At 39.3% G+C, this 22,511-nt stretch overlaps 1 protein-coding gene across 1 annotated transcript in view; it reads right to left on the bottom strand.

The window, feature by feature from the left end:
• Nucleotides 1-3,308: 3,308 nt before the first annotated feature.
• The window catches only part of LOC140237751 (uncharacterized), a 39,018-nt gene continuing 19,815 nt past the window's right edge, over nt 3,309-22,511 (bottom strand). Inside the window, exons 8-29 of the mRNA XM_072317684.1 lie at nt 21,911-22,033; nt 21,176-21,298; nt 20,408-20,530; nt 19,023-19,145; nt 18,581-18,703; nt 17,894-18,016; nt 17,072-17,332; nt 16,529-16,657; nt 15,679-15,933; nt 14,815-14,924; nt 14,275-14,497; nt 13,137-13,250; nt 12,334-12,455; nt 11,312-11,458; nt 10,671-10,859; nt 9,500-9,889; nt 8,854-9,006; nt 8,108-8,232; nt 6,953-7,236; nt 6,123-6,189; nt 5,106-5,305; nt 3,309-3,815 (exon numbers count right to left, since the gene is read on the bottom strand). Coding sequence (XP_072173785.1) covers nt 3,436-3,815; nt 5,106-5,305; nt 6,123-6,189; nt 6,953-7,236; nt 8,108-8,232; nt 8,854-9,006; nt 9,500-9,889; nt 10,671-10,859; nt 11,312-11,458; nt 12,334-12,455; nt 13,137-13,250; nt 14,275-14,497; nt 14,815-14,924; nt 15,679-15,933; nt 16,529-16,657; nt 17,072-17,332; nt 17,894-18,016; nt 18,581-18,703; nt 19,023-19,145; nt 20,408-20,530; nt 21,176-21,298; nt 21,911-22,033 — 3,887 coding nt within the window. The 3' untranslated portion in view covers nt 3,309-3,435. The remainder of the gene's footprint in view (nt 3,816-5,105; nt 5,306-6,122; nt 6,190-6,952; nt 7,237-8,107; nt 8,233-8,853; nt 9,007-9,499; nt 9,890-10,670; nt 10,860-11,311; nt 11,459-12,333; nt 12,456-13,136; nt 13,251-14,274; nt 14,498-14,814; nt 14,925-15,678; nt 15,934-16,528; nt 16,658-17,071; nt 17,333-17,893; nt 18,017-18,580; nt 18,704-19,022; nt 19,146-20,407; nt 20,531-21,175; nt 21,299-21,910; nt 22,034-22,511) is intronic.

Raw genomic sequence — 22,511 nt, 5'->3', positions numbered from 1 at the left:
GAGGAAGATCCTACGGGAATTTTCTAGTACGGTTACAAAATATGATTAACAAAAGATATTGTATGGACACATGCAAGCTATGCTCAGTGAAGAGGAATGTGCATTCCACTGTCTTTTGTTATTCGTATTAGCTCTTGAGCAGCTATTGACAGAATCATGTTTTGCAAGTTGTTGTTGTTGGTGTTGTTGTTGTTGTTGTTGTTGTTGTTGACGTATCCAAAACAGTAATCCGTAGGAAAATAACAATGTAGTATAAAAAGCTTTAAAAAACCCACATGACACATATTCAGATATACATTACATCACACAAGAGGAATTTAGTTCAGTTTTTTTTTCTCTACATCAGCGCTTCTCAACCAGTGGGCAGCGAAGCTCTCGCAGGCAGGCTAGCCGCCAAGTCTTCCCAAAACGAAATAATGATAAAACAAGATTTGTATCCGATCTTCATAATCATGTATCGGGGTCTAAGACATGTCAAATACACTTTGTAGGAGCCAAAGTAGGTCTCGTGTTAAAAAAAAATAGTAATGACTAAAAAAAAGTTGAAAAGTGTTGTTTTAACGTAACACAAGTCAAAATGTATTTGCAATTCATAGGACCTGTACTAATGTCTACCATAATCTTAGGGACTCTACTCATTAACTGAGACAAAAAAGCAAGCAGAGACATACTGAGAAGTAGTTTGGCAACAGAGACAAGTTCGTCATTTATTGCAACAAATGCTATTAATCGGAAGGGTGTAAGTTGTGACTAGCACGGATTACAAAAATATTCGCTTGACTACAAGTCAGAAAAGAATGGAATACCTATTTCATAGATTTCTCTCAGATCAAATAAATAACATTATATTACAACATTCATTTAAATATTTCATTTGAATTCTAGGACATAGGAATGCTAACTTCCAGCTTATACAGTATACTGTCTTAATCCTACAATGTGACACCTGAAAGATAAGTTCATCATCCTACATTGCATATACTTGGTATCAGTCGATCTGTTGTTCATTCGTGCGTGAGATTGCATTTTTTTTCAGATTGTTCATAAAAATACAGCATAAGCAGCAAAAATCCCTCTTGATGTAAATTACAACAGGTATTATGTCCGTCCTACATCCTCCTTTATCCTCGCTCCAAACCGCGACAGACATTTCTTTCTCTCCCTCCCTCTCTTTCTTTCTTTCTTTCTTTCTCTCTCTCTTTATCTCCCCCTCGTTGAATCGCGATTCAAACATTCAAACACTATCATGTTGACGAAATTCAGAAAATATATTTTTTTTCATGATACACTGGCGAGTTGACTTAAAGTATAAAATGAACAATATTAAAATCAACTAGAGGTACACAACGTATAACCATTATAGTTAACAACCGTTTACTGCATTTGATATCATGCATGGACATGGGACAAGGTAGAGGGTGAGGTACAACGAAAGGATCCAAAACAAAGCGATGTAACTATTAAAAGGAAATTACCGTCAAACCATTAATTGGCATTAAATAAGATGTGTGCTATCGCGTACGGTAGCTGCATTACACATATTGCATAGATTACTGTGCCAGTTCCGCTGTTTTTATAGTAAATACTTCAAAGGACAATACGATTATTATGACCTTTTATAGCACAGTGACACACATAACATACACATACACATACTTTACGTATTATCCTTCTTAGGATAATCACTGCGCGTGCATTGCCTTTAATTTCTGGACTAGAGACTAGATAAGATCAGTGATTTCTAAATGTTATTATCATTCCATGAAGGATGTTTTAAAGATTAAAGACTGGCTACATTCCAAAAACCAAGAATAGCGCAGGCCTCCTACACAACATAAATTGCCCGTCAGCGAATGAATTATGTGCATCGAAGCTTACGCTCTTCAATGACGTTTGACTATTCTTCAGATTTGTGTGGATCTACACAGAGATCAGTAATGAAGCTGTACGCAATTATCTTCGGGGATTCCCAAAATGAGTCCGGCCAATTTTTAGTTTGCACGGCATCCCCTAGCCTTTTGTCGAGGCCCTGTAGCTGTAACGGAAGAGCGAAGCGAGCCCAGCCGAGCGCGACAGCCTCGTGCAACCCCACTCGGCTGGGCTCTCTTCACCATACAGCGAGATGGCCTTGACAAAAGGCTATAGGCATCCCCACGATAGGCTTATCGGGTACTGGAGAGACTTCTTCTGAAAGAATTCAATAAAAATATTATATATCATTAAAATACTTCCAGCATGTTTCAAACGACATCAACAACCACTCCTTACATCTTATTGCAAAGGGGAAGAACACAGCGTAAAAATGAAGGCTCCAAGTTTGTTTGTTTTTGATAGAACCTGAGTAAGGAAACGTATAAGAAATATTAAAAGAAAAGAACAATCGGATCAGTTTTCTATTACCTGTGTTGACATCTTAATGGAAGAATGCATAATATTAACATTCATGTTTATAAATAAGAAGACAAAGTAATGCTTTGTGTTTGGTGATGCTGTCTTATTAAGTTAAAAAAAAAAGAGAGGGAAAATCTGTCGTATGTTCCAAACGACATTGAAAACAATAAAGCAAAACATAACCTGCACTGCAAACGTTCAGCTCCCATGAACTGCAAACGTTGCCTTTGCATTGGGAATCGTTGGATAAAGTTTCACTTGACAAACAAAAAGAAAAAAAAAGAAGAAGATAAAAGAAGGCTACCTTATTCTGGCCATTAAATCAACAGGTATCGTTCACGAAAGCGTCGCCTTTGGATTTGACACTGTCCCTCTGGAAACAAAATTGTAATTTGGGTCGCTACCGCTTGGGGCGGCAAAACAGGTATCACTTTTGTCCCAATCCTGTGTCAAAACCGGTCTCCTGTAAAACTAGTTAACAGCCATAGTCTGAAACGTTCAAGTTAGCTTATGTGCTGTATATTTTGATGAGCTGTTACCATTGGTTTTTTTTCTTTCCATAACTAAAATGATCAAAACGGATCTACGTACATTTGAAACGTATTGTACTGTTTGCTAAATCTGTACCTTCAATTAGGTCGCTACAAAGCATGTACTATTTAAAGATGGAATTTATCTAAACCTGTATGAAAAAAGACAGTATACTATATCTCACAAAAAAGAGACATAAGAATGGTTGAAATAAAGATATCTGCAACTTTATTTTTTTTTGTATGAATCAGATACTCTGAACATAATCAACTTCTCAACACTATCCAATTTTACTGGCCGAGTAATAAATGATACTCTGATCTATTACAGAGAACATGAAAAGGGTGGGGGCATGATTGTATAACTGTGTGCGTGTTCTTGTGTTCGGTGATCGGTGATCATCGCTAACAAGGTAAGAAATATGATAAATGCTTCAAAATTTATTGCAATCGGGTGTCATTAAGTATCTGTTTTATAAAAGGGAAGGGACGTTCTCCCAATGCATGAACAATTCTACATGTAATTGTTCTTTTCATAGATGCGATTACTGAGCGATCCCGTGGTGGCGGCCGGCACCGAATTGGGGTTGAACTTCGAGGTGGTGGTCGAGGTCTTCTTCTTGCTTCCCGAGGGAATATTATTGGGTTTCCACGTGGTCGTGCGGGTGGACTGGAGCGTCGAGGAGAAATTGGATGAGTCCAGGGAGACGCGGAGGGACTCGGGGAGACAGCAGCTGAACTGGGCCCGCCACTGCCGCCGGATCTGCGGCTGCCGCACGCAGTAGAGCATAAAGATGAAGTAGCCCTGTAGAGAGTTGAGCACGGTGAAGAGTCCCTGTACGACCACACTGGTAGCCCGGATCAGCGAGAGGTAGCCCACCGACCACGTCAGACCTTGGTAGGTGTTGGAGTTAAATATTTCATTTTCATTTATTTATTTTCACTTAATGAAACATGCATGCATAAAAATGTGACAATAGTATATCAAGTATAACATGACAATGTGACAAAACAAAAAACAAGCAGACAAACAACCAAAGTATCAAGTGAAGGGGTTAATGAGAAGGCAACGGGCCTAATTTAAAACTAACCCCGGGGAAGTAAATACAGAGTTTTCTCTCTTCTTTCTATAAACTATAACTGACAAAAAAAAAAAGTCGGCACGAGCACGCGCACACACATACATACACAAAGAAAACATACACAAACACATTAACAATACACAAGATACCATTTTCACAAACACACCCGTATCATGCTAATCTCTTATCGATTCAGAATGATATTGATTAATTCCAGAATACCTTTCAAGTAAAATACGCTTGAAAGGTCTCTTAAAAATTTTACCGTCTTATTATAAATATAGGATGACGTTTAAAACTGATCACAGAGAAAACGGAATTCAAGAATATTTTTCCATTTTGTGACTGCTGCATGTTTTTTACACTGACGCATTACATTATTTATCATTAAACATTGTTGCTGAAGTAGTTTTCTTGTTTTCCATGTTTTTTGTAAATTTAGATTGAAGACATACCCAGTTTTATGGTACTGTCCAGTGAGGTACAGTAGGCCTATATACGCAAGCGGAGGTACATCACTGAAATTTTGTCTGCGATGGTAAGCCGCGTGTGCTTTATCTCACAATGTGAAATTACCATGATAAAATCATTCCTAATTCGAACACCTATTTTTTAGTGTTATCATTACTATAACTAACGTGCTATTACTAACATTATTAACAGTCATGCTTTGCGACAACCGTATTAGAGATCGAAGATGGATAGACTTAGACTGACTGGCAAAAACGAATGACAACAACGACATAGAACAAAAGCGAATAGAAAATGAAACATATTGTGACAGAACAGCGAAAGAGAGAGATATAAATAAAAGAGAGACAGATAAAAGAAAGAGAAGAGAGATTGATGAAAGAGATAGAGGAGAGATTGAAGAATGAGATAGAAGAGAGATTGATGAAAGATTGATGAAGAGAGACTGAAGAAAGAGATAGAAGAGAGATTTAGAAAAGAGATAGAAGAGAGGGTAAAACGAGAAGCACAGAGAGAGAGAGAGGGGGGGGGGGGGATAAAGAGACGGCACAGAACGACTTCGTTTCAATCCGCTGTAACAGTCATTTTTGTTTGGAAAGAGCAGAGGATAGTAGTGGGGGGAAACACTCACCCATGAGTAGGAGGATACACACGGCGTTCTGGAACCGCCGTAGTCGTTGACGTCGCTCGCTCTTGTCGCTGGTCTGTTTGCCGCGCACCGTCTTGGTCAGGCGCTGCATGACAAGCACGAAGACGACGAGGTTGAAGAGGAGAATGAGACCGATGGGGATGAGTAGCCCGCCCACCTGGGGCCAGAGACTGACGAAACAGCTGACCACAAGAATGGAAAAAGACGGACAAATATTATTATTCAATGCCTTGGCAACATACCGCTACTGATTGATATTTATGTAAATGTGAATGTTTTCTTCTTCAATAATCCAGCGCTCCCAATTTTTCATATATGTCAGTACTGAGGTATAGTGGATAATCATTTAGACACTCCGGCAGGAGATCTTTGGCTCAAATCTTTCGGATTCTTTTTTCTTTAATCAATTTTTCTATCATTTGACTCTACTGCTAGCTATTACTTTCACCATAAACATCGAACAGAGTATCCCATCAATAACACATTTGAATCTATATCGGTTTCAATATCAACTCATATATATCAGCGGATCTCATCGCACACCTGAAATACTACAGGCATTCCTACCTTCTGAATCTCACCTGTTAACATGGCTTTATGTCATGGACAACTGATTGAAAAAGCCCTTTATTGAAAATACAACACTTTTAATGATCGATAAAGTGTTTTATAAGGAAAACACAACCATCACATATCAGTATATCAGCTTGATGAGTCTCTTGAGTTTGTTTCGGGAGTTTAATTTATTGGAAATCATATTTTGATATGATATCCATAACTTTTGTAACACTTCTATTGCTACCAAGTCTTTTTCTACCCTTCTTTTTTCACCATTGTCACCATTTCCTCCTCCTCCTCCTCCTTCTTCTTCTTCTTCTTCTTCTTCTTCTTCTTCTTCTTCTTCTTTATATTTCTCTTCGTTTTCTCTCCACTATACTCAAAAGTTTCCATGTAAATAGTCCTGGAAACTGAAACAACGAACAGCTGTCTGCCACTTACAAATCTGTTTGTGCGTAATTTTCCCTCGTGATTCCAGCTGCTATAAATACTACGATTGCAGGAATACCTGAAAGAAAAAAAAAAGTAAATAAAGTTCGCGAAGTAAGTTGAAGATAAGAAACATAAAATTTGGTCATTACCAATGTCTTCTCTAAAAGTGTTAGTTTATGATGAAAGTGATGCCATTATCTTCAAACCGTGGAGATTTAAGTAAATTCAGGATTCATATCACGACATGATATATACGCACAAGAAATATACATTTTAAATCGTCAGATTTAATTCATCAGTACAACTATGATTAATATACTTCCAATTGCTCCAACAAATTCTGGCGGAAAATGACAGAGGCAGACATATTATACTTCATGATATTTGACAAAAAGGTAATGACCTCTTAAACATAAACTCTGTTGAGAAACGTGCAAATTTGATCAGATTCTTCGAAATGATTTTGACAACTTTTTGCATAACCCATTTCTCAACATTGGTCAGATGGATAGTAACGCGGTCTCAATGAAGGAGGGAGAGCAGATGTTAGCTAATGCTGTCTTTTTCCAATATTTCCTTTTCAATTCCAAACACAGAGTTGCAACAGAAAGGTATACGCATATCAAAACAGCTTGTATTTAGTCCACACGGACTCACAGAAGAACAGCCACTGGCTGAAGTGAGTGACCCGTGGTGAAATGAAATAAACTCAAACTCAGTCAGGAGTTTTTTTCCACACACTACATTCAAACCCAGTTGACACAACCCAGCTAGATTATCTTTTACATGGAAAAGAAAAGGAACCATTCAGGAGTTTTTGCTGTGGATTCAATTCTTACCCCACGCACACAGAGACGACTTTAGGAGAAACTTGGACACATAGCTGTCCACGACTTTCACAAACATGCGGTACATGTTGAAGCCTTCCACACACATCCAGGCGAGCGAGGAGAGGGTGAAGAAATGGAGGAGACCAGCCACGATACTACAGGGGACCACGCCCACCTCGGCCACGCCCCTCTCAGAGTCCAAGGCTATCATGACCACGAAGGTGATGTAGAGACCCAGGAGGGAGGCACAGAGGCAGAGGAGGATCTGATTGGGGTTCTTCATCCGGAGTTTTCTGTGGACAAAAGTGAAAGATAAAGAGAGGAGAGACTTGGATGTTTTCGCTCAATTTTCAAGGGGTCTCTTATCCGACTAAGAAAATCATATCATCATTGTCATATTGATAACTTCCTGTTAATACTGAGCAGTGAAAATAAACTGAACTTGGCATCAAGAGCTAGATTTGATAAACATCATATCTATAACGAGCCATGACGAAGGCGTTCGTCAACGTGTATGTCTGCAATGGTAACGGTAACACACTCTCTTTAAAAAAAAAAAAAAAAAAAAAAAAAAAAAAGATGTACCTGAAGTATCTACATACTTGCCGGAAAGGCTAGTTTAACAGCACAATCAAATCAAATTTTATACCAACATTTTCATACAGGGATGTTCCTTACAACCAGAAAGCATGCGTGACGCTTGTCCGACAAATCAATGAATGATGATGGACCCTCTATGTGTTTTGAGTGCCGATTAATTGGCACAGAAAACACACTTGTACACACCTTGTACGCACTGTCCTAAGTCTCTGGTAAAGAAAGGGCTAAACAAGTATACCAAAGGAGCAGGTGAATTTAAAATCGTATTACTGGGTCCTCAAAGAGCAATCTCTAGTCTACAAAGAATTGAATGTTTATTGCATAGGAACATCAGCCAGAGTTTGGACAATTTGCACACCCACGTGTAAAAATGTAAAGTTTAATCGTGATCTTTTTTTTTTTATCTTCATGATTTTAGAATCAACTCGGTACACGGTACAAGGTATGTAATTACATATACCAAATACTATTTACACAAACGCTCGAATCGATTACGGGATGGACTCGTGGGGTAGGGAAATAATATAAATCATATTGTAATTACGTAACCCGTTATTGTCTCACCTGTTACTGAGATAGGTCAGCAAAGTGATGACCAGACCCACGATGGACATACAGCAGCCCACATAGCTGAGGATCTCTAAGATGAAATCTTCCCGGTCGGAGAGGGTGGATCCTCCGTAGATGTCCTGGAAGACAAGATGAAGGAGCGACGAATGGTGATTGGTGAAACCAACGTTACAAACGTGTGTAAGATGAAGGCAAATGGATGCATAACAGCTGAAATCATTACTTAGAAGCTTGATTGCAAGAAGCGCTTGGGTTGCATTCTAAGGGTCATCCCGCCACAGCTGCGTCGCATTGTAGCTTTTATGTCTGCTTTAACGTTTTGCATTTGCAATTGAAGACGAAGGTCAACTGCATGGAAATAATCAGACACATTCCCACATTTCATTTCCCGAAATCATACCTCAGTTGTCGATGTGAGGGATTTTATTTGATTTGGTTTGATTAGATTAGATTTTACGTTTGAAAAAGTCACAATTACAAGTCAAAAGTCAAAATGTCGAAGTCAAAATACAAGACAATAATTATATAGAAAGTGAATGTACCAAAAGAAATAGCATAGTTGATTACTGCATGATCGCGCTTTGCTTTCAAATTTGAAAATCCTTCAAGATCAAGATACACATAATAATTTCCAGTTTAAAGATAAGGAACTTTTGTACTGAATTTAAGAAGCACACAAATTATGTCTCATTTATTGAACGTCACTAGAACTTAGCTTGCTGAATACGTGTCACACTCACCATGAGTACGGCAAAGTTAGTGAGATGAGTACACTCGCACACAGGTCTCTCATCTGTGCTGTCGTTGCCTAGGCGACAGCCCTCCGCTGACCAATCACCGCTGCCATTGTTTGCTTCGAAATCCCAGAAGACGCAAGTGGCATTTGTTGCATTCTGGAAACGGTGGAAAACGTACAATAGGTGTCCAGGTTCTACAACATGTTTATTCAATGTCGATCTCAAAAAAGGGGATGAGGCGAGTTTTCTTTTGTGTTTTTAATTCACTAGTTTCCAATGTGTCGAAGTCCTCTCGCTATACGGAAAATCACTGACAACACTCCAATGGCATAAAAAGCAACACACAAAACCCCTACGAATACATTACGATGTACCCAAAAGCTAAACATATACATAAGCAATATTGTGTCCATAAGGTCTGATGTCACATTTAACAAGTCTCGCTTTCTTTTGCTGACGATTAGAATGTCACTACGAAGCAAAAACTGCAAATATGATTCATATTGCAATAAAATTTGAGTGCAAAAAAAAGTGAGTGCGTCAAGTGAACATTATTGTCGTCTGCTAACTGAATGACCCACAGCATAAACAGAGAATTGAAAAGGAGACTAAAGTGGCGGAAAAACACGGAGAAGGGGGTGCTGCTTACACTAATCAGCGGCGTGAACGAGATCACTACAGGCTCGGCGAGATCAGTGATCACGGAGTCACCCACAGCCGCCGAGATGACGGGAGTGTTGGCCGCCCGATAGCCGGTGCCGTTGGTCACGTTGACGCCTTGCCCGTCTAGACTGGACGAACGAAAGAGACCCGGGTCTACGAACGTGGTGAAAGAACACCGCACGTTGCTCTGGGAGCCGATGGCGTCGCCGATCCCCGACGGCAGGACGATGAGGGCGTCTGGCACATCGGCCTCGGCTTCGGTGCTCCTACCGCGCACCAACCTGAAGTCGTCGTCGCCTATGGCACTCGAGTCGGCGTCGACGGAGAGGGAGGCGGCGAGTCCGGCCTGGAACTCCTCAGGAGAGACCTCGATCACCTGAGGTCAAAATAGCGTTATACGAAATCATTGTTTTATGTGATCTATAGAAACATCACCTATCTTTAAACATACAGGTGTACTATAATTCGACATTGTGACTTGCAGCTCCTTTCACTAAAATTACCCGCACGACAGACTAAAGAGGTAGATTTACAGGCCTTCCATCGAAAGCAAAGAGTAATATTTAAGCTAGTCCTGGTTAGTTTACTGCATAACATGCGCATGATGTCCTTTGAAGAAATCACATTGAAAAATGCCAAGGTTTGACACTCGAAGGTGTTTCAATTATCCGTAAATCATAATTATCGTTCTTACTTGATTTGATAACAGAGAACACAGAGTCTTTTTCGCAGTTAGCGCATTAAATCAAAGTATAATATGTAGGTCAAAACTAGATTGTGTTGAAAGACTGCTATCATATTTGATACAGGGTAATAGATATACAACATTATACTCTAAACATCCACATATCTTTTCCTTGCGTTAACTGCAAGGAAGCAGCCTTTCATTTCCTTTTTTATAGAATGCTCACACTCTCATACATATCTCTTTTCATTGCACAATATTTTCAAATGACGTTGTAAATACTTTTGAGGTTTGCATGAACAATTTCTGATTAAGATCGACATTTGATTTATACATGTGGCTGAATATTTTTGCATTTTTTGGGTGAACATGAACTGAAAAAAAAATACATTAAACATAAAAAATGATGTTACAAGTGAAAGAAAAATACACACCCTGCAGGAATAAAAGATTTGATAAACTTTTTTTTTACCTGTACTGCCATGTTTTCCTCAACCTGCCTGAACGTTCCGTTGTTGGCGTCGATGTCGACGACGAGGAGTTGGTCTTCGAGCGCCCTCACCGCCCTGCTGGGGGCTCCCGCGTCGTCCTGTGCAGCGGCAATCTCTTCGTCCGATGCCTGCAGGATGTTCTGCACTGTGGTGATCACGAACGCGGTGACCTGGTTTGCATGAGTTTCAAGGGAAAAAAAAATCAAAGATCAAATCCAACAAACCTGACCAAGCTCATGCCGTCGAACTCCTGTATGTTAAACATACTGATTCGATTAACTTCAGGTGAATGAAATAATGTTTGAGACATAGACTAACACTTTGTTTTGTATTGTTTATGTATTTTCGATGGGCCCTTATTTTTAACTAATAGAATAACATTGTTTTTATGATGTAAACCGTATTTGACAATTGACAAGACCATACCGGGGCAAAGATAGTACTTATTGGAATGTTTGTTTGTTTGTTTGTTTGTTTGTTTGTTTTTTACAAACAGTGTGCGCAGTCTCAAACTACGTGGTCTCAGAAACAAAATGACTTCCAGTTCTGGAGATGAAATATGGTTTTCGTACAAAGGAAAAACATAAGTTTGGGTCATCCAACACTATTAGACCCCACTGACCTCCGGCTCTGGTGACTGGACTTGAGCGATGTCCTCCAGGAGTCTCGAAGCCGACGCCAGCCCCTCGGACGTCAGCTCCTCGCTGTTTGACGTCAGCTCCGATGTCACCTCCGCAACATCCAGGGCGTTGTCCATGGTTACAGGAGTCTGTACGAGATAATGCGGGGGTTTAAAAAACCGTGAGATATTGTTTCTTTTCATTACATCTCGTCGTCTTTGACTTTATTTCCATTTTTACTGATTTCCCAAAACGGTTATTTCGTTAAACTTAGTCAACTGTAATATTGAATCGTGCTAGTTTACTTCATTTTTTTTTACAAAGAAATTTATTCATATAAACATTCAGGTACAAAATAAAATAATGTCACATGCAGTATATAAAGACAAGTGATCAAAATTTGGCAGGTAACTGCGAAACAATTAAATAATGTAGATACGCTTCCAATTAATATTAGATACAAAACCTTTGGTTTTCTCAGACATATATTAGTCAACTTTCTTTGCTTGTTTTAAGAATTGACAAAATTGGCTAAAATGTATAAACGATTTCTTTTTATTTCTTATAGAAAATATGAAGTATTCTGCGTACAAATAAACCACGTTGTAACATTTTGGATTTTCGGTCGAACCAAGTATAAAGGAACTTTTAGTAATTTGAATTTTATTCTGTAACATAATTTCTTGTATTTGAGCAATACATCTTTGGGTAGCTTTGGGTAGCTTTGGGTAGTTTACTTCATGATGTTACCTATCGTCAGTACAAAATTAATAGGGGAAATAAAGGAAATAGATATACGTTCAATGCAGTCACCCTTAGGAGAGGTTTTTACACATTGCAGGAAGATGAAAGAAGATGATCAAGAAGAAAGGTATAGGAAGAGGAGTAAAATATTTGATACTATTGAATGATGATAGGCTCATTCATCAGATTAATCAACAGACTAAAAGAGATATCGGGAATGCAAAAACGATGAAACCATCCATCCCGTTAAATGCAACAATCTATGCTGAAACATACTCACCTCCTCCAAATCGATTAGTCTTTCATCAGCCGTTAGATTGCGTCCGCAGTTGTCTTCGGGATCCCAGTAACTGGCGGAGAGACCGTCTCCAATACAACGAGCAACTGCGATGGGTTGACCGTCTACGCGTAAAATACCAATATGAAAGATGTATTTATCACCGAGACATTGTATACCGTTGCCGCATCTTAACCCGCTTACCCCTGATAAATTGTAATGTTTTACGAAGCTACGTTAAGTCTCTGAAAGATGTGAAATCGGGTTGAATAGTTATAGCTAAACAGTGTGATAAATTGCGCAAATCGTAGCTGGTGCCATAGAGCTATTTTATATTGAATATTACTGTACTTAATAATGGCTGAATATTCAGGCACTTTTTTTTTAGGAAGTCGCCACTCCAAAGTAAGATTTACGGATGTTTTCCACATCGTGTTAAAGTTAACTGTACATGAGGATTGCCAACCAACAAGGAAGCGACTTGAAAAAAAAAAGGACAAGAACTAGCGACGTCGTGATTTTTACGTGTCTGATATCTTCCAATATCTTTCCCAGTTGCAGATGATAATAAGATGAGCTGATGATATCATATTCGGTGCTAAAAAAAGATTATCGGTTGTGTCTGACAACCCAGACATGCGCAATTTACCGTAGCAAATAAAGCAGATTCGTATAGCACGAGAGAATTGATATACAGTATATATTCATTGTCAGAACAAGTTTAGGTTGTTTCGAACAGCCTCATCATTATCGATATGCTGATGCACAAGAGAAGAGATCCGTAAAGGCAGGAAGATTGTACTAACTGTTCAGTGTGTAGGATGGACACAGGCCAGTGGAGTCCGCCTGTGTACCGACAGCTCCCGACGTAAATTCAACCGCACCATACTGGCTGTTCCAAGTCAGAGCCGGACATGTTTCTGAGGAGAGAAAATGAGACAAATAAATTCCCGTCACTTTTATCGCAACTTTATCTTTGCCTCGCACTTTTGACTGTTTTAAATAGACGAACAAACAAATCTACATAGAAAGAATTATGATAATTGAATCAATTTGTCATCTACATGCGAATTAGATCTAGGAACTTTGGTTTAGGATGGGTCCAGATACAAAATATTTCATACGTAAGATTTTAATTACAGCTGGCAATTTCGTTTTACAAAAGTATTCCTTAATCACAATGTAAATTACCTTCTTTTTTCTTGAGCCTTTGTCACTCTTAAATTTGATCTGAAATGTGATATTTTTTAATTCTGACAAGAGGTTTAAGTTTTGATTTTTGTTCAAGTGTTTTGATTTTAGCAGCCGATATATGGTTGTTGCTTCCAAGCTGTAGTAATTGTTATTCAAGCTAATTCTCTACGGACACCTCTTGGTTTGGTTTGGTTTGGTTTGGTTTGGTTTGGTTTAGTTTGGTTTGGTTTGGTTTGGTTTGGTTTGGTTTGGTTTGATTTGATTTGATTTGATTTGATTTGATTTGATTTGATTTGATTTGATTTGATTTGATTTGATTTGATTTGATTTGATATTCCATAGTATTCCATCACTGATATATCAATAAGATGAAATTACAAAACATTAACAAAAACGTGATAATAAACAACACATATAAGAACAGTGCTGAACACGAACTGACAAAAATAACACAATATACCATTTCGGAGGGAAATGTAAAACAACAACAACAACAACAACAGAAAAGAAAAGCATAACTTGCAAAGAATATAAGTGGGTAACCAAATGGTGACAAATGCCGAGAGGTACAGAAAATGAAAATGATTAATATATTTCCTACAATTTCATTCCTTCTTATAGTAACTACTTATTTCTGTGACGGTCCTCGCAAACAGCTGTCTTTATACTTATGCTTCTTACGTTATTGGCATAATAATCATTCCATCTGTTCTTCGTTTATTTGCTCCTTCTATCTGCACAAAAACTCACTTGTACTCTGGACGACGATCGAGGCTGGATCCATGAAGCCGCCGGAACTCTGAGCACGAGAGACGAGGGCACCCTCGATGAGAGTCATTTGTGCTGCATCTTCGCTGGTGTCGTTAGTGAGAAAAATGGCCATTTCTGCCACGACGCTCCCAGAGGTTAGTCTGTCAACCCGGGTCTCTGGTGGAGCAGCGAACTCAGGTGTGTTGTGTAAGCTGACTTCAATCTAACCGTTATTTTGACAAGAAGTATAAGGTGTAGACAGTCTTAGGGTTGCAATGCACACTCTATATCAACCATCATGAAGTTTCCGTAACAAAATGGTACAATATACTTCACGATATCATTCGGATGTATCTGGTGACTATTAACTGCAAGAAATGATGGGAGATATTTCAACTCACGCAGCTTACACCTCCCTTTAATCCTCGTCTCTGAAAGCTTAGACGACAACATAAAATGTGAGATATCTTTATGCGCACCGAACTCTGATGTCAACATAGCATCAAATGCACAGAGGGAAGAAAATCATATTTGGCTTACGTAGTTTTCGATAGACTCAGCAGTCTGTTGGAAGTAGGCCGAGTTTGGATCCGCAAGGCTGTCGTTATACTCAGCATCAAATGACGCTGTAACCACGAAGTTATCAATTCCTGGAGTGAATGAAACAGCGAGAAAACGTGTCATGTTTTTACAAACATTCTGTCCTTGTGAAAAACGATCGAAGGATACTAATTAGTTTAACACTTCACAATATCTCTGATTTAAAAGAAGAGGTGAAAAAGACAAAATGAAGGAAAACAATAGTGATGACAATGATGAACAAAGAGAGGCAGCCGCGAGTGAAGGAGAACGAGATGGAGAAGAGATATGAGAAAGAGAATGATGAAGTAAAAGGAGAAGAAAAGAGCGCAGAAAAAAGAAGAGAAGAATTAAAAAAAGAGGCAAAAAGATATAGAAAATACCAAATATAAAGTGAGAGAAGGGAGAGGAAGAGCAATGAAGAAAGAGAGAGAGAAGGCGAGAAGGAATGGGGGGGGGGGAGGGGGGAGAGTGCCCCTATAGACAGTCTTGAAGAATCTTTGCTTAGGGCTGTCAAAGATAAATATGCAGTAAATCTCATATTCTCAAAAAAAAAAACTCTTTAAAAAGGGGGAGATAATAAAAAAAATTGAAAGGAAGAGAACATTAATCAGAGGGGTGAAGGTTGAAGTATGAAATTTCTTCGATTTGTCTCTCTCTGCAAATGAAATTTGTAAGATCGCAACTGCTGATCTGTAATTCAACAAACATGTCGGAAAATACATTTTTTATTTTGAAATAATATTCTCTTATTTGAAAGACAAACAAAAAATGTTTGATATGGCTAATAAGAAATATTGGTTAGATTTAAGTTACTCAGCATACCAATCAATGTCAACGTCGCCTTGTCTGTTTCGATCTGGCTGCCGTCACTGCCGTACCCGATGCAGGAATAGAAAGCTTGGTCCCCGACCCGCGCCGCCGAAATCACCAGCGGCGATCGGTCGGCCACATCGGTCAATATCCGATCGTTCTTCGTCCAGTCGAAACTGTCGACGTTCTGGAACGAGCAGGAGAACGACGCGCTGGAACCCAGGGCAATCTCAACCGATACTGGCTCTTCGACGATCTCAACTGGTTCTGATCAGAAATGACAAAGAAAAAACCAAAAAAAAAAAAAAACCCAAACATAATTATATACTGATAATGCCTTCTTCCGTCGGTATGCCCGTCCACAATGTTGCTTCATCAAAGTGGGTATTTCATTCATAATTGTTGTTGTTGTTGTTGTTGTTGTTGTTGTCGTTGTTGTTGTTGTTGTTGTTGTTGTTGTTGTTGCTGCTGCTGCTGCTGCTGCTGCTATTTATTTTGGGTCATGCAACATGTTACAAAGTAATTTGTCAGAGTTTGATGAAATTTCCTTCATGAGAATATTCGCATTCATGGATACATATTTCCGAAAGACGGAGTAACCTGTTATTCAAATCATGCGTTCCCATGCAGACGTCAGTTTGCATGAATTACATTGTAGTTTATACTTGCAAACTGAGCTAGCTGAAGGCAGACATTTCTGTGCGCCGGAACAATCTTAATCATTATGATATGCATGCAATCTAAATATAGAGGTAATTGTTTGTTATTATTATCATTTTATTATTATTATTATCATCATCATCATCATCATCATCATCATCATCATCATCATCATCATCATAAGCCTTTTAGCTCCACCCACCATTCTCCATGACGACGGTGTTGCAGTTGACTCCGGTGTGAGTGGGCGGGCACTGGCACTGGTAGGAGGTACCGGAAGTAGAACATGTGCCCTCGTTTTGGCAGGGTGAAGAGAGGCAAGGGTTGACCGCTGAATTGGACCGATGGATGAAAGGAAGGAAGGAAGGAAGAAGAATGAAACAAGCGAATCTTCTCTTTTTCCTTTCATCGAAAAACCGCAATGAACTATGCTGATATCCAAGAGAGGTGAGAGCGGTAAAGTACCATCACTTACGCAAGCCAAGCTAAGATACGTAGTTTTGATATGAGAAGACTGCAGATAGCAATCTTTAGTTAGTACATGTATCATGTTCTTCACTGCCATCAAGTGAATGTTCCCCTTCAGTAAAAAGAAAACCCGCACGATTAAAACAATATTAAACCCTGTTGTCTTATAAACAGCCTAAAAAATTAATAAAAGTTTAAAGTCAAAGACAAAGACTAATATGGATGCATCTGCTTCATATGTTTCTACTCGACCCCAGTCCTCTCTCGACCTCCTTACCAACACAGATCACACCATCTCCGCCGTAGCCGTTGGCGCACACGCACTCGTAGCTGCCTGCTGTGTTGATGCAATCGGCATTGGCGTGACACGACGAGGCCGATGTTTCGCACTCGTCGATGTCGATGCACAGCGTCGAGTCGTCATCGTCCGACGTGGTGGTCGTGTACCCACTCCGACACCCGCAGGTGTAGCTGTCGATTTCGTTGATGCAGTCGGCAACACTCGGACACGGACTCAGAGTCTCACAGAGGTCGAAGACTGGAGAAACACCAGATTGAAGAAATATTAGGTGTATCAGTAGAACGACGAAGTTAATTCTATACAGAGGACAACCACTGTATGGACTCGACCATTTTACAGACGAATGGTTGAAACTTGAATGGCTTATTTGCCAAGTACCACGAACTTATCAGATGCGTCATTGATCTGAAGGTTCTCAGACAGTTCTGGTTCGACAGGATGATTTCACTGGAGCGACAATTCCATTACTTTTTTCTCTCCATTGAACTGATCTCCGGCTAGAAAGATACAACTGAGCCGTAATTTACTTTGCCTATGTATGATCGAGAAGTTATGAAGTATTAGTGTTTAATCTCCTTAAACTTTGAAGTACTGTAATTAGCCTGCATCATTGTACACTCTACGTTGATACGCTAAATATTCTGAACTATACGAGCTATGAAAATCGGACAACTTGCTTTTAAAAACAAAGTGCTTTTTTGGCCACGTACCAGTAAGCCAACAAACTTTCAAGTTTACTTCGCCAACGTTTATCGGTGTTCTCTCTTTTTGAGCAAAGAGGAGGTAGAATATGCTTACCACCACAGGTGAAGCCGTCCCCGGAAAAGCCGTTAAGACACTGGCACACGTAAGACCCGTTCGTATTGGTACATGACGCGTTGGTATGACAGGGAGGAACGTCTGTCGAACACTCATCTATGTCTGCATATAGAATTTGATATAGAGAGAATTGAAGCTTTGTCAAGTAGGTTTCTTCTTCTTCTTCTTCTTCTTCTTCTTCTTTGATAGTGTCTTCAGGAGAGGCCTTGAAATCTCACATTTATTGTATGGAATATATAGCATTGCTTTCGTACTCTACTGGTACAAGTAAATAGTATGGACGATGTAAATAATATGTATATGTGTAATTATGTGTGTATGTGCGTGTATATTGTATGTATGTATATGAGTACGTATATGAATATGCATATGTGTATATCACGTACACGTATATGCATGTTTATGGATATGTTTAGGTATTTTAATATTACGCACATGGAGCCTCGATGATATAGTTGGTTGGAGTGTAAGTAAATTTTCATTTTTCCCCGTTTTGTCGATAGATTTCTATATTTAACCGGAGTAAAATTGAAGTAGGCTTACTCATGAATACTTTTGATCCTTTCAAGATCATTTCTTTTTTTAAATTGTTACAACACAATAGCACTAAGTCTAATCATTTTTCCTTCATAGGAGCAGCAGGAGGTCTTTTCTTAGTTGACTTACCATCACACTCTCGTCCATCTCCCTGGAAGCCTTCCCTGCAGACACACGTAAAGCCTCCGTCCGAATTCACGCAATCCGCATTCTCGTCACAATCGTGCGTGTTGTCCGCGCACTCATCAGTGTCTAAAAAAGAAAAATGAAAGAGATTAGAATATATCAGATGGTTCTTTAAACTAACCTTTAGTCGTTTCCCTTAATTATCAGAAAAGGAAAATGAACGCACACTCAACATACAAACACATATAATTCGTATTAAATTAGAAGTGGCGTATAGAGCTAACAGAAGTCAATGGCAAACCGATCGAGCAAGTATATTAGTGCAAAAATACATCTTTGGAAGCAGAGATTAAGATATATTCTCTTGACTCCTAAATATGCTGGATGAGCTATATCATTTAAATTAAGAGAGAGAAAAATATGTACATAATCTTTCCTGGCCTACCATCACACACGAATCCGCTTCCCTCGTAGCCTTCCTTACAGACACAGATGAAATTACCGTCCGAATCCTGACAGTCTGCATTCACGTCACAGCCATGGATATCACTCTCACACTCGTCAATGTCTGCAGGAAAATGAGTGATGATCTATGTTAAACAAACAGCATGAGACTTGAATGTAGCCTAGTCATTCCTAGTAGGCAAACCCCGTAAAAATTCAGCCAAACAACCAACATAAGAGTATAGATAAAGAGGCAATGCAATTTGTCTTTCATTAGTGAAGGGGCGCTGTGGCATAGTGGATAAGACTCTCGACTCCCGATCTGAGGACCCGAGTTCGAATCCCGCCCAGTGCTGACGTCCTTGGACAGGATGTTTTGCCCACCATGTCCCTTGGCAGGTGTATACAGTAAATGGGTACCTGGTAACGCTAGGATAATAATAATGGCAGGGCCCTCTGGTAGAGCAGTGGCAACACTGAAGTGGCTACCCTGGGGAAATAAGGCCTAATTATTATTATATTATTATTAGATTACGTCAATTTGATATAGGTAGGACTCGGGGAAAACCAAAATTAGCCGGGCAAAAGCATTAAAGGTCTTTCATGATCTGCCTTTCCCATCTTGGCTACGAATCATGCCTTTCAGTCGAAATGATACAAAAGCAAGAGCTTAAAGGGATGGTGTAGTATTGGTGGAGATAAGAACTGGGCTTTTAACTTTCCTGCGAGATACCAAGAAACCACTTATGAAATAGTACCAACCATACCATTCTAAGAGGAATTCAAAGTTTATTTGATGAAAATCAGTTTTTGAATGGCTGAGACATCCAAAAACAAGGTAAAACAAAACGATTGTAATAAAAGGTGGGTCCCACCTTTTATTAGGATCGCTCTGTTTTGGATATCTCAGCCATTTCAAACCCAATTTTCATCAAATAAACGTTGAATTCCTCTTGGAATTACATGTTCTTTCATATTTCATAAAAGGTTTCTCATTATCTCACCAAAACCTAAACTATACGATCCATTTAAAAAGCCAAAGGGGAAGGTTGCTACTTGACTCGATAAATTAGCTTGATAAAGTAATATCCTTCTCCTCCTTTTTGTATAAACTCAGTAATGTCGAAACAGAGCGTCTACCAAAATTCCGAAATAAGACTCCGGTTCTTGAAATACTGAACATTGAAGGCTGCACTTCATGGATATTCGTATGGGAAGATGTCATGAAAAACGAAAAAAAAAAAAAGAGATAATGATGCAACCCTTAGATCTGTCACCGAACGATCTCAAATGGCCTTCTGACGTTTCTAGCTTGACGCGTGCCATAGATGAATATGGAACCTCTTCCAGTACACCATGGTGCTCAAATTCCTCCCTTGCACTCACTTAAACACTGGATACCGTCTCCCGTGTAGCCCGTCCCGCAGGCGCACGTAAAAGATCCGTTAGTGTTGGTACATACAGCTTCAGAGTGGCAGTTAGAACTCCCGGATGTACATTCATTAATATCTGGAAGGACAAAGATGACAGGGAAAAAACTGATCAATGGAAATTTCTGTCATTACACCACGGGTAAGCACAACTAGACATAGATTGTCTCTATGTTTTGCATGAATAATAGAATGATTAATCATTACAGCAATTGTGATTGTAGTTGTGAGAAGTTAGTATGCGCCATTATATGCCAACGCACTATATAGGAACCTTATGATACAAAAAAAAGAGATGTTTTCATGAAACCGTCATTTTGGTAGGACGCGTATGAATACATAAAACGAAGTGATTAGGCCATGTCTTAACTCATCCATCTACCTTCACACGAATTATCTATCCCTAAAACAAGACGAAGGAGCAATTTCATGGGAAATATGGATGCAGTTAATTCTGATTGTTATGAAAGTTTTGTGCACAAACCAATCAGAGAGATCAGAGTTGACCACATTATTAATTTGCATATATGGATGCGACCAATACGTTAGTGAATTCTGTATTAACCCATAACTTTATTTCAGGTCGAATTTCAAGAAACTTCTACCATTTTAGTTTTACTTATGTTTCATTTATGTCAACAATAACATGGTGGGGAGTCTATTCGCACTTTATTCTAAAAAAACCAAAAAAAAAAAAAAATAACTCTCTGTTATTCGATCTTACCATCACACGTCTGGCCATCCCCAGTGTAACCAGTCCGACACACACACGCAAAACCTCCCTGTGTATCCATGCAATCCGCGTTGACGTCACAATTGTTCCCGCTCGTTTCGCACTCGTCGATATCTGGATAGGGGGATAGTGGTCGAGGAGTCACGATAGCAAAGGGGAAACCATTGTGATGTAATAGTAGGTTTGTTTCTTGTCTGTTTCTTTTGATCAAAACAGGAAAATTCGAATTGTGTAAACACTCTGGACGAGACAGCTAGCAGTAGTTGCATCGCTACATCTGCAGCATAATATTTCCTTATATGTTAATAGAAAAAAAAATACTTTCACAAGTACTGAAAGAATCTCAGGGATTGGTGTTCAAAAATCGAGCTTTCTTGAAAAGGTCGTATCGAATTCAACTTATCTGCAATATTTTTATGCGACTGGTACCTAGTACAAACGAAGAACAATTTTTCGTACATTAAAGTGCCATTTCATGTCGATGATTAAAATCATGTCAACTTTGCTGTCCATTTGCAGGGAACGAAAAAAAAGAAGATGCAGAATTCGGCATGACTTTATTTTTCGTATCATACTGAACGTTTTTGACGAGAAATTTATGTTTCCAGCCTTCGTATAATATTATAATGAAGCTGTCAATGTGTGTCTTTGCCTAACAGTAGGTGGCGCTATGTAACCATCCCGATGATAAGTTCCGCGACTACACAGTACTTTGGTTAAACTCACTTGTGCAATCTATGCCATCTCCGGAGAAGCCATCTTTGCAGGCACACGTGAAAGATCCCGGGATGTTTGTACAGGTAGCCTTGGAGTGGCAATTTGAGGCACCCGACGTGCACTCGTTGATGTCTGGGTTTAGAGGGGTTAAATGGAAAGAGATCATGGTATAACGTGGTAGACAATCCCGCTGAAGGTTCTAGCAAATTCTCGTAGCCCTATATAGCTTGTCCCATCTGCCCAGTCTTGGGCGATGCCAATGACAGTTAAACGTGGGGGAGCTACTGTACATACTAGGCCTACGTCTAGCTGACAGAACTTTCTGATCCTATACCCTAACACACAAACATTCAAACAAAAGCACACACACGCCCGTGACACAAACATACATACAGACACGACCCCGGCAGAAGGGACGGGGGGGGGGGGGTTGAAGGTAAGACATTTTGACAGAAGTTCTTTTAGAAATGACGTTTAGCAATGCGACACAAATGGGGTACAAACCATCTGAGTATACTCTTTAATTTATATCGCAAGAAAGCTTATAGTGCTCATGGAAAGATAAAGAAATCAAAACGCATGTCAAGGGATGGCAACGAGTTAATGTGTT

Source organism: Diadema setosum, chromosome 2 (genome assembly GCF_964275005.1).
Source record: "Diadema setosum chromosome 2, eeDiaSeto1, whole genome shotgun sequence".
Lineage (NCBI taxonomy): Eukaryota > Metazoa > Echinodermata > Echinoidea > Diadematoida > Diadematidae > Diadema > Diadema setosum.
This window is presented reverse-complemented; position numbering and strand designations above follow the sequence as displayed.